This window comes from Salmo trutta, chromosome 22 (genome assembly GCF_901001165.1).
Source record: "Salmo trutta chromosome 22, fSalTru1.1, whole genome shotgun sequence".
Taxonomy (NCBI): Eukaryota; Metazoa; Chordata; class Actinopteri; order Salmoniformes; family Salmonidae; genus Salmo; species Salmo trutta.
The window spans coordinates 12,627,410-12,640,735 of record NC_042978.1 but is presented as its reverse complement, the minus strand read 5'-3'; the positions used below and the strand labels follow the sequence as shown (position 1 = coordinate 12,640,735).

Sequence of the window (13,326 nt, the reverse complement as noted above, 5' to 3'; positions counted from 1 at the left end):
GTAATATTTTCAAGCATGGGGGTGGCTGCATCATATTATGTGTATGCTTGTCATCGGCAAGGACTAGGGAGATTTTTACGATAAAAAGAAAAGGAATAGAGCTAAGCACTGGAAAAATCCTAGAGGAAAACCTGGTTCAGTGTGCTTTCCAACAGAAATTGGAAGACAAATTCACCTTTCAGCAGGACAATAACCTTAAACACAAGGGCAAATATACACTGGAGTTGCTAACCAATATGCCATTGAATGTTCCTGAGTGGCCTAGTTACAGTTTTGACTTAAATCGTCTTGAAAATCTATGGCGAGACTTGAAAATGCCTGTCTAGCAATGGTCAACAACCAGAGCTTGAAGAATTTGAAAAATAATAATGTGCAAATATTGTACTATCCAGGTGTGTTCTTGGAGACTTACCCAGGAAGACTCACAGCTGTAATCACTGCCAAAGGTTACTGTAACATGTATTGACTCAGGGGTGTGAATATTTATGTAAATGAGAGATTTCTGTATTTCATTTCTAAGAGCATGTTTTCACTTTGTCATTATGGGGTATTGTGTGTACTGTAGATGGGTGAGAAAAAAATCTATTTAATCACTTTTGAATTCAGGCTGTGGAATAAGTCAAGGGGTATGAGTACTTTCTGAAGGCACTGTATCACTTCTGGTTGTCAAGCAGGTGCACCCTATGAATAGAGTTCTGTACAAGGGCCCTACATGCCAGAGATGTGCAGACATTCTCTTTCAAGTTCTATCATGTCGAGACTTATCTGATTAGGGGGCACAATTAAGCATTCATTATGTTTACAGTTTAATTAATTGGTAGCAAAATGCTCCCATGTTAATGAACTCTTGTGTCTCGAGTACACAAAGGTCCAGGCACTGTCAAAGACAAACAAAATGATACTTTACAACAGCGCATAGCCTCCTCTCCATTAATGCCCTTTGATGGTAACTGCTGCTATGTTTGGCACCATAAACCAGACCTATTTGAGATATTATTCAGTCTAGCTACTTACAGTACCTGAGACTTGCCTCCATACAGTTTGCTTCGTCCTTATTGAAAATATGAATAGGGTTTCAATCGCTATAATTACCTATTGTTATTATCCGAGCTTAATTAATTGTAATGATGGTAATCATCCCTTGTTTCTTTTCAGCTGCAAGCAGTCCCATAGACAGCCCCCGAAATGTGTCCACCAGTGCCTCCCTCAACTTCCCATTTGCTCGCAGGTATGTGGTAGGGTTGAATGGCGGAAACCCTGTTACCGACATTTACCGACATTTACCGCCCAAAACCATTCCCTTTTCCTGGAATAAATAACTGTGAGAAACCAGTAAATTATAATAAATTATTCATATGACTAGCATGGTGTGAAATTTAACTGTTAAGTTATATGCTTTTCTTGTAAAGATTATACTTTTTTTAATTGCAGCTGCAGAGTTTTAACACAGCCTATCACTCGAATATTGTTGCTTTAAATCAGTGCATGCGCGACCACTCTCTCGCAGTCTTTCTCTCTCTCCATCAACTTCATTCACATTGCATCCAAAATAGATCATCCTGTTCTAGATTGAAATCAATCAATCAAATGTATTTATGAAGCCCTTTTTTACATCAGCCGATGTCACAAAGTGCTATACAGAAGTCCAGCCTAAAACTCCCTAGAAAGGCAGGAACCTAGGAAGAAATCTAGAGAGGAACCAGACTCTGAGGGGTGGCCAGTCCTCTTCTGGCTGTGCCGGGTTGAGATTATAACATTACATGGCCAAAATGTTCAAACGTTCATAGATGACCAGCAGGGTCAAATAATAATAATCACAGTGGTTGTAGAGGGTGCAACAGGTCAGCACCTCAGGAGTAAATGTCAGTTGGCTTTTCATAGCCGATCATTCAGAGGTCGAGACAGCAGGTGCGGTAGAGAGAGAGTCGAAAACAGCAGGTCCGGGACAAGGTAGCACGTCCGGTGAAGAGAGAGAAAGAGAGAGAGAATTAGAGGGAGCATACTTAAATTCACACAGGACACCGGATAAAACAGGAGAAATACTCCAGATAAAGCAGACTGACCCAAGCCCCCCGACACACAAACTATTGCAGTTTAAATACTGGAGGCTGAGACAGGACGGGTCGGGGGACACTGTGGCCCTGCCCGACGATACCCCAGGACAGGGCCAACCAGGCAGGATATAACCCCACCCACTTTGCCAAAGCACAGCCCCCACAACACTAGAGGGATATCTTCAACCACCAACTTACTACCCTGAGAGAAGGCCAAGTATAGCCCACGAAGATCTCCCCCACAGCACAAACTCGAAGGGGGCGCCAAACCAGACATGAAGATCACATCAGTGACTCAACCCACTCAAGTGACGCACCCCTCCTAGGGACGGCATGGAAGAGCACCAGTAAGCCAGTGACTCAGCCCCATAATAGGGTTAGAGGCAGAGAACCTCAGTGCAGAGAGGGAAATCGGCCAGGCGGAGACAGCAAGGGCGGTTCGTCGCTCCAGTGCCTTTCCGTTGACATTCACACTCCTGGGCCAGACTACACTCAATCATAGGACCTATTGAAGAGGTGAGTCTTCAATAAAGACTTAAAGGTTGAGACCAAGTTTGCGTCTCTCACATGGATAGGCAGACCGTTCCATAAAAATGGAGCTCCATAGGAGAAAGCCCTGCCTCCAGCTGTTTGCTTAGAAATTCTATGGACAATAAGGAGGCCTGCGTCTTGTGACCGTAGCGTACGTGTAGGTATGTACGGCAGGACCAAATCGGAAAGATAGGTAGGAGCAAGCCCATGTAATGCTTTGTAGGTTAGCAGTAAAACCTTGACATCAGCCCTAGCCTTAACAGGAAGCCAGTGTAGGGAGGCTAGCACTGGATTAATATGATGGATTAACAAATTCTTTGGTTATAGTCAAGATTCTAGCAGCTGTGTTTAGCACGAACTGAAGTTTATTTTGTGCTTTATCCGGGTAGCCGGAAAGTAGAGATTTGCAGTCTAATCTAGAAGTGACAAAAGCATGGATTAATTTTTCTGCATATTTTTTGGACAGAAAGTTTCAGATTTTTGCAATGTTACGTAGATGGAAAAAAGCTGTCCTTGAAACAGTCTTGATATGTTCGTCAAAAGAGAGATCAGGGTCCAGAGTAACGCCGAGGTCCTTCACAGTTTTAATTGTGGTACAACCATCAAGATTAATTGTCAGATCCAACAGAAGACCTCTTTGTTTATTGGGACCTAAAATTAGCATCTCTGTTTTGTTCGAGTTCAAAAGTAAAACATTTGCTGCCATCCACTTCCTTATGTCTGAAACACAGGCTTCCAATTTTGGGGCTTCACCATGTTTCATCGAAATGTACAGCTGTGTATCGTCCGCATAGCAATGAAAGTTAACATTATGTTTCCGAATGACATCACCAAGAGGTAAAATATATAGTGAAAGGCAATAGTGGTCCTAAAACGGAACCTTGAGAAACAACGAAATTTGTTGTTCAGGCCAGAACTTGTCCGTGTAGACCAATTTGAGTTTCCAATCTCTCCAAAAGAATGTGGTGATCGATGGTATTAAAAGCAGCACTAAGGTCTAGGAGCACGAGGACAGATGCAGAGCCTTGGTCTGACGCCATTAAAAGGTAATTTACCACCTTCACGAGTGCAGTCTCAGTGCTATGATGGGGTTTAAAACCAGACTGAAGCGTTTCGTATACATTGTTTGTCTTTAGGAATGCAGTGAGTTGCTGCGCAACAGCTTTTCCAAACATTTTTCAGAGGAATGGGAGATTCGATATAGGCCAATTTAGTTTTTATATTTTCTGGGTCAAGGTTTGGCATTTTCAAGAGATGCTTTATTACTGCCACTTTTAGTGAGTTTGGTTCACATCTGGTGGATAGAGAGCCGTTTATTATGTTCTACATAGGAGGGCCAAGCACAGGAAGCAGCTCTTTGTAGCCCTATACAGTGTATATATTTGTCCTAGCCTACCTCTTTCAGGTAATACATTCAATGCAGTATTAGCCTTATATTTACCTAGTTAATGGTTTATGCATAATACGCTTCTGACTTTTAGCCTCCATTTCTTGCGCAATACGCATGCACCTGTGCTCCGCTGGCCTCTCCTTAAAAAACACTCCTTAGCTCTTGGAGTCCCATGCAGGAAAAGCTTGACTAGAATAGCTTGCTGGACATTCTTTTTTTTTTAGCATTTCTTATACCAATAGACTATTCGAAGAGGGGCGCAAGCTCTTTTTTTTGCGGAACGTTAAATACAGCAGCCAACAGAACTCACGGGTAGTTTGAAAGAAGAGCGTACACGCGATGGCGGTAGGCTATAGCAGTTATTTATTCAGACCCATAACCATTCAATCTTCGTGAAGAGAGGTGAAAGCCGTCTGCGTTTAATTCTAGTCCTATATTATTCAAGCATGTCATTAGAATGATGAAGATAAGGACAATAAAACTGTTGAAAGTGAGGAAGGAATGAAGCAACAATAGAGAGAGAAAGAGGAGATAGGCCAATAACATTAGGGGAAATATGAAAGGTTTATATTCGTCAGCCTACTGATTATACAAATATGCCCTATTATATTTCACAATTGTAATCAATTTCTCTAGCATATACTTTCTGGTGCACCAGAATCGCATGTTCTTTCAGCTTTATCATGGTTTGAACAATGTGCGTAATTCCAGTCCATATAATACAGTACAGTAATACAGTTCACACTCAAAAAGATTAGCCTGCTGCAGCTAGTTACATTTATTTACCCAAGAGAGCATATAGCTAGCTACATCTATGGGCTCATAAAATGTATTTAATATATGGCTCATCAGGCTCAGGTAGCATCAGGCTTGAATATTCATGCTGATCAAATCCAGACATACAGTGCATTTGGAAAGTATTCAGACCCCTTGACTTTTTCCACAATGTGTCACAGCCTTATTCTAAAATTGATTAAATTGTTTTTTCCCCCTCTTCAATCTACACACATTACCCAATAATGACAAAGCAGAAACAGGTTTTTAGAAATGTTTGCTAATTTATTACAAAAACCCCCTGAAATATCACATTTTCATAATTGTTCAGACCCTTTACTCAGTACTTTGTTGAAGCACCTTTGGCAGCGATTACAGCCTCGAGTCTTCTTGGGTATGACGCTACAAGTTTAGCACACCTGTATTTGGGGAGTTTCTCCCATTCTTCTCTGGAGATCCTCTCAATGTTTGTTTCATCTGACCAGAGAATCTTGTTTCTCATGGTCTTACAGTCTTTAGGTGCCTTTTGACAAACTGCAAGCGGGCTGTCATGTGCCTTTTACTGGTGAGTGGCTTCCGTCTAGTCACTCTACCATAAAGGCCTGATTGGTGGAGTGCTGCAGAGATGCTTGTCCTTTTGGAAGGTTCTTCCATCTCCACAGAGGAACTCTGGAGCTCTGTCAGAGTGACCATCGAGTTCTTGGTCACCTCCCTGACCAAGGCCCTTCTCCCCCGATTGCTCAGGTTGGCTGGGCTAACAGCTCAAGAAAGAGTTTTGGTGGTTCCAAACTTCTTCCATTTAAGAACGATGGAGGCCACTGTGTTCTTGGGGAACTTCAATGCTGTAGACATTTTTTGGTACCCTTCTCCAGATCTGTGCCTGGGCACAATCCTGTCTCAGAGCTCTACCGACAATACCTTCTACCTCATGGCTTGGTTTTTGCTCTGTCATGCCCTGTCAACTGTGGGACCTTATATAGACAGGTGTGTGCCTTTCCATATTATGTCCAATCAATTCAATTTACTATAGGTGGACTCCAATGATGTTGGAGAAATAGCTCAAAGATGATCAATGGAAACAGGATGCACCTGAGCTCAATTTTGAGTGTCATAGCAAAGTGTCTGAATACTTATGTAAATAAAAACCTGTTTTCGCTTTGTCTTTATGGGGTGATGTGTGTAGATTGCTGAGGACATTTAAAAAAAAATCAATTTTAGAATAAGGCTGTAACGTTACAAAATGTGGAAGAAGTCAAGGGGTCTGAAGGCACTGTATATGCTTTATAATGCTTTTGAATGACACCGGGAAAATATTCAACCCTAGTATGTGGACCTGGTTATACTTAAGCTCACTGGATGTTTATTTGTGTGTTCGTCTGAATTCTAAGGGCTATTTTCCTCCACTATCTAAGGCCCTTTTTTATGCCAAAAAACTCCCCAGTCTTTAACGATTACAAGCATACCCATAACATGATGCAGCCACCACTATACTTGTAAATATGGAGAGTGGTACAAACGGGATGCATGTTTTGGAATATTTTTTATTCTTTACAGGCTTCCTTCTTTTCCCTCTGTCAATTAGGTTAATATTGTGGAGTAACTACAGTGTTGTTGATCCATCCTCAGTTTTCTCCTATCATAGCCGTTAGAGTCCCTTCCTCTCTGGCAACTGAGTTAGGAAGGAAACCTATATCTTTGTAGTGACTAGGTGTATTGATACACCATCCAAAGTTTAATGAATAACTTCACCATGCTCAAAGGGATATTCAATGTATGTATGTATTTTTTATTTTTTTTTACCCATCTACCAATAGGTGCCCTTCTTTGCGAGGCATTGGAAAACCTCCCTGGTCTTTGTGGTTGAATCTGTGTTTAAAATTCACTGCTCGACTGAGGGACCTTACAGATAATTGTATGTGTGGTGCACAGAGATGAGGTAGTCATTCATAAATCATGTTAAACACTATAATTGCACACAGAGTGAGTCCATGCAACTTATTATGTGACTTGTTTATCACATTTTTACTCCTGACCTTATTTAGGCTTGCCATAACAAAGGGGTTGAATACTTATTGTCTCAAGACATTTCAGCTTTTCATTTTTAAATAATGTGTAGAAATGTCTCAAAACATAATACCAGGCCAGTGACACAAAATCTAAATTTAATCAAGGGGTGTGAATACTTTCTGAAGGCACTGGTAATAAAGCAGAGAGCTGGAGGCTGTGGTTGGATGGTTGGTTGAGTCATAGTGGAGATCACATCCTTCCTGCTAGGTTAGCTTCTTCCTTACTCAGATGAGGTGTGTGTGTGTGTGTGTGTGTGTGTGTGTGTGTGTGTGTGTGAGAAAGGATATTTCAATATAAAGTAGTTTTTTTGTATTTATAAAATATGTTTATTTGTTACGTTTATTTGAGCGGTGACAATGCACAACAAAAACTTTAGTCTCAGTATACGTGAGAAAATATGTGTTGCAGTCCCCGGGCAGGTGAACATAAAAACAAGAGAACTTCATATACGAACAGATACCCGCAAACATCAGACATTTTTTAAACATCCAGACATGTTTCCACACAGAAATCAAGACATTGAAGGAACCAATAATGGGATGTGGATTTATACCAAATCATTCTTATTCCAATGTTTTCTCATTAAGAAGATGTACCCAATGTTGAAGACTGTCGACAACTGTTGCCATCAGGAAACTGTTTTCGGGCTGGAAAAGTCAGAACGTTCAACTAGGAGCTGCTGAATCCTTTAAGCTGGAACAATTTGTTTTTAGGAGGCTTTAATTTTGATCCGCTTTAAAACCACATTTGGCCAGCTGTGTGTTCGCAGTTACTCAACATACCTTTATTCACAACCCTGGCTTTGATTCCTGATGGCAACTCATTATTGGTTATGCAACATGTAGAGAAATGGGCATAACCAATTTTTCTTAAACCCAGATTTGATAGGAAAATATATGGTTTTACACAATGTCTCTGGAAATTTGATATGGGCTGAAAAAGAACTGCACTGAAATGATAAGACCCTTTATAATTTCAGCCCCCTGATCATTTCCGTTGCCCGTATCCCTGGTTTTTAGAAAGAGCAAATAAGTGCTACAGCATTTTTTTTTTGCTCTTTGAATTCATGTTGAACCTGTACTCCCCATGCTAGACAAATGAAGGCTGACACATTAGCCAATTGTGTCAGACTTCATTCGTCAAATGAAATGTCACAGGTCAGTGGCTCACTATCGCAGTCATGTTCAATCTAAGCATGAGACTGTAGAAAGATGCAAACTTAACCTGTAACAGGTTAAAATGTTCCCCTGTAATCTCTCTCTTGCTTCTCCTGCTGTCGTGACCTCAGCCACATGGCTCGCGCTGACAGGTAGGTTTTTCTCTTATCCTGTTGTCCTTCATGCCTTTCTCCTGCCTTGCCTCTATTTGGTTACCACTTTTTCTGAAAAGATCAAATCCCCTTGTCCTTCATCAGCCCAGATACTGTCAGGTCCGTAACTATTTGCACCCTTGATAAAGAACAGCAAAAAATACCTTGCGTAAAATATAAACACTAAGCTATATTGCAGCTATTATTGTAGCCATATTGCAGCTATATTGAGCTATTAAGGTCAATGATGCCGTTTACTGGCCACAGGACCAGTGAAAGCAAAATAGCCATAACATCAGAGAGAAACTGCATTGCCATTTGGATTGGAACCGGTGCTATGGTCATATGACATGAAAATAGAGCTCTTTGGCCACACACACCAGTGGTGGGTTTGGGGTTGGAAAAACAGAACCATATGCAGGAAGTGTTTTTTGTTTAAAATCTATTTTAGATTACTTTGATAAAGTTGGCTAGAAATCGATCTCTGAATGTGTTCGAGCGACGAAACCACTCTCCTGCTGGCTACGATGTAAGGTTCCAGGCGTGTGCTTTGTCAGTGGCTGTGACGTAGGGTTCAGCCGGGAGTTGATTGATGAAATGAAATGGTAGGAGGGAAATCCCAGCTTGAAGTGCTGTCAGATTTCACATCCTACACAGGCGGAAGAGATAGACTCATGAGTCCGTGAGAACCAGGGCTACCGCTCAATGCAAGCCATTTCGATATACGGTGTCCCCAGATCAATTTATAAGTGAAAATGTCAGTCGGAACCAGTACCAGAACCACACAGGTCCTCGATACAGGGGACTTTAGAAACGGCACCATGAACTTTACCAAGTACCAGGACATTTTAGACAAAAACCTGGTTGCCTCTGCCAGGAGGGTGACAGTTGGCAGCAAGTGGCTCTTCCAGCAAGACAATAACCCCAAGTACAAAGAAATGGTTAATTGACCACAAAATCAACATTTTGCAAGGGCCATCTCAGTCACCGGAGTTGAACCCCATTGAAAACCTGTGGTTTGAATTAGAAGGCAGTCCATAAGAACAGACAAAGGATATCAAGGATCTGGAAAGATTCTGTATGGAGGAATGGTCTAAGATCTCTCCCAACGTGTTCTCAAATCTCATAAAACATTTTAGAAGAAGGCTCAGTGTTGTTATCCTCGCAAAGGGAGGGTGCTGGAGTCTTGAAAACATGGGCGCCAATAATTTTGACCCCTATCTTTAGATTTGTTTGATTACTTGTTAAACAATCTATTCCTCGGAGCAATTGTATTAGTATAAAATAATATAATTTCTCACATTTTTGAGCATACAGTATAGCTCAGTATTAGTATTATTTATTTGATACAGTCTTGGTTGCTCATCTTTATCAAGGATGCCATTAATTATGGACCTGACTGTACATTGTAAGTGCATAGTAATTACACAATCCCCGAATGCATATTACATCACGAAGAACAGAGTAATAGCAAGACACAAGGCTTTCAGTGTAGTGCGGGGAAGACGTAACGTGTTATACGGCAGTTGATATGATATGCAAATGTGCAAGGTAACATAACAATGTCTGTTTTTCTCCAGAGCGGAAGGCAGAAGATGGTCATTGGCGTCCCTCCCCTCCTCCGGCTATGGAAGCAACCCGCCCAGTTCCACAGTCTCTGTAAGTCTCTAACCCTCACCCAGCTCCCACAGGGTCCATATCAAACTGCAGTTTCACAACACCATGTAAACCATTCAACAAGATCTGAATAGGATAAGAAATGCGTCTGTGGCTGAAAGAGACAACACTGTGACCATGTGATCAAACGGGCCAAATCCCGTCTTGAATCATCATGTGTCTGAATGAGTCATTTATGTTTGGCTCCTAGCCTGCGGTCTAGTGATAATGGGCCCATAGTACATGAATGTATTCGAGTGTGACGTGATGAGCTAATGTTCTGTATTTGTGCTCGTAATAGGATTTGATGCTTCGAAGAGCGTTATCAGTGCTCCTGTGCCGAAGGGGTGCGCACTTAAATGCCCTCATCTTATCTTTTACTTACCCTGCGGATATTGTTCATGGTTAAGCATGAACAGAATTAACAGAATAAGATGTGAACATCAAATATTCTATGAGAGAATAAAACTGTGGGGGCTTTATAGCGACAGGTGAGAGTTAAGGCCTCTGCTCCCCATACGCCCCAACAAACCTAATACAAACTCTCATGCTCACAAATCCACCAGCATCTACGTTTCTGACAGACAGATAACATCTCTAGGGGTGTGGGACGCTACCATCCCACCTGGCCAACATCCGGTGAAATTGCAGAGCGCCAAATTAAAAAACAGAAATACTCATAATAAAAATTCATAAAACATACAAGTGTTATACATCGGCTTAAAGATGAACTTCTTGTTAATTCAACCGCGGTGTCAGATTTCAAAAAGGCTTTACGGCGAAAGCATACCATGCGATTATCTGAGGACAGCGCCCAGCACACAAAACATTACATACCAGCCAAGTAGATTAGTCATGAAAGTCAGGAATAGCAATAAAATGAATCACTTACCTTTGATCTTCGTATGGTTGCACTCACAAGACTCCCAGTTACACAATAAATGTTCGTTTTGTTCGATAAATTCCCTCTTTATATCCAAAAACCTCCGTTTTGTTGGCGCGTTTTGTTCAGTAATCCAATGGCTCAAAAGCAGTCACAACAGGCTGACGAAAATTCCAAATAGTACCGGTAAAGTTCGTAGAAACATGTCAAACGATGTTTATAATCAATCCTCAGGTTGTTTTTAGCCTAAATAATCGATAAAATTTCAACCGGACAATAGTGTCGTCAATATAAAAGAAAAACAAGGAAGGCGCACTCTCGGTCGGGCGCAGAAAACAGCTCTGGGGACATCCCACTATCCACTCACTCAAAGTGGTCATTCGCCCTAATTTTTCAGAATAAAAGCCTGAAACAATGTCTAAAGACTGTTCACAACTAGTGGAAGCCATAGGAAACGGAATCTGGGTCCTATCCCTTTAAATGGTGGATAGGCTTTCATTGGAAAAACAGCCATTTAAAAAATAATGGCACTTCCTGGATGGATTTTCCTCAGGTTTTCGCCTGCCATATCAGTTCTATTATACTCACATACATTATTTTAACAGTTTTGGAAACTTTAGAGTGTTTTCTATCCAAATCTACCAATTATATGCATATCCTAGCTTCTGGGCCTGAGTAGCAGGCAGTTTACTTTGGGCACACTTTTTATCCGGAGGTGAAAATAGTGCCCCCTACCCTAGTGAGGATAAACTTGGTACCTTTTGACTCTATACGTGCTGCGTGAGACAGTAGGACAGGGTTCACAAACTGGCAGCCTAATTCGGCCCGCGTGCGATTTTATTTTTTTAAATACGACTGAAAACACCAGAAAATCAGCTCCAAGTGATTTACATTTTGGAAATCTGTTCCAAATTATTCCCACGCATAATTGAGAGACATATCGTATACAAATGTCAGCAAGGTTTAAAATGATTGTTTTAGTCAGGTATTATATACAGTGCATTCGGGAAAGTGTTCCGACCACTTCCCTTTTTCCACATTTTGTTATGTTACAGCCTTATTCTAAAATAGATTTAAAAATATATACATCCACATCAATCTTCACACAATACCCTATAATGACAAAGCAAAAACAGGTTTTTATTAAAAATAAAAAACAGAAATACCTTATTTGTGTATGTATTCAGATCCTTTGCTATGGGTCTGAATACATCCTGTTTCTATTGAGCATCCTTGAGATGTTTCTACAACTTGATTGGAGTACACCTGTGGTAAATTCAATTGATTGGACATGATTTGGAAAGGCACACACCTGTCTATATAAGGTCCCACAGTTGACATTGCATGTCAGAGCAAAAACCAAGCCATGAGGTTGAAGGAATTGTCCTTAGAGCTCAGAGAAAGGATTGTGTCGAGGCACAGATCTGGGGAAGGGTACCAACACATTTCTGCAGCATTGATGGTCGCCAAGAACACAGTGGCCTCCATTATTCTTAAATGGAAGAAACTGAGCAATCGGGGGAGAAGGGCCTTGGTCAGGGAGGTGACCAAGAACACAATGCTCACACTGACAGAGCTCCAGAGTTTCTCTGGGAAGATGGGAGAACCTTCCAGAAGGACAACCATCTCTGCAGCACTCCACCAGACAGGCCTTTATTCCAGACAGAAGCCACTCCTCAGTAAAAAGCACGAAAGCCTGCTTGGAATTTGCCAAAAGACACTTAAAGGACTCTCAGACCATGAGAAACAATTTTCTCTGGTTTGATGAAACCAAGATTGAACTCTTTGGCCTGAATGCCAAGCGTCATGTCTGGAGGAAACCTGGCACCATTCCTACGTTGAAGCATGTTGGTTACAGCATCATGCTGTGGGGATGTTTTTCAGCTGCAGGGACTGGGAGACTAGTCAGAATCGAGGGAAAGATGAACAGAGCAAAGTAGAGAGAGATCCTTGATGAAAACCTGCTCCAGAGCGCTCAGGACCTCGAACATCTCTGGAGAGACCTGAAAATAGCTGTGCAGCGACGCTCCCCATCCAACCTGACAGAGCTTAAGAGGATCTGCTGAGAAGAATGGGAGAAACTCCCCAAATACAGGTGTGCCAAGATTGTAATGTCATAACCAAGAAGACTCGAGGCTGTAATCGCTGCCAAAGGTGCTTCAACAAAGTACTGAGTAAAGGGTCTGAATACTTATGTAAATGTGTTATTTACGTTTTTTATTTGTAATAAATTAGCAAACATTTCTAAAAACCTGTTTTTGCTTTGTCATTATGCAGTATTGTGTGTAGATTGATGAGTTAAAAAAACATTTTAATCCATTTTAGAATAATGTTGTAGCGTAACAAAAAGCGGGAAAAAGTCAAGGGGTCTGAATACTTTCCGAGTGCACTGTATGTTTGGACTTATTGCGGTCAATTTGCAGTCTTCAGATTATTTGTAATTATGTTCCGGCCCCCTGACCATCCGCTCAAGAAAAAAATTGTCTCAAGGCTGAATTAGGTTGAAAAAAAAATAGAAAATCAAAGGTCTCCATTCTGAAGGAGAAGGGTGGTGGTGCAAAAATTAGATGAGGGTCTAAGATGAGAACAGGCCATGTGTTCTTCCATTTATGAGTAGTTTTATAAGGGAAAGGTCGGCATATGCGGCAAGGTCAGACTGGGA

General features: G+C 41.3%; 1 protein-coding gene across 1 annotated transcript in view; it reads left to right on the top strand.

The window, feature by feature from the left end:
- Positions 1-13,326, top strand: part of LOC115158949 (microtubule-associated serine/threonine-protein kinase 3) — a 51,074-nt gene that overhangs the window by 19,222 nt on the left and 18,526 nt on the right. Inside the window, exons 4-5 of the mRNA XM_029708387.1 lie at positions 1,156-1,228; positions 9,706-9,784. Coding sequence (XP_029564247.1) covers positions 1,156-1,228; positions 9,706-9,784 — 152 coding nt within the window. The remainder of the gene's footprint in view (positions 1-1,155; positions 1,229-9,705; positions 9,785-13,326) is intronic.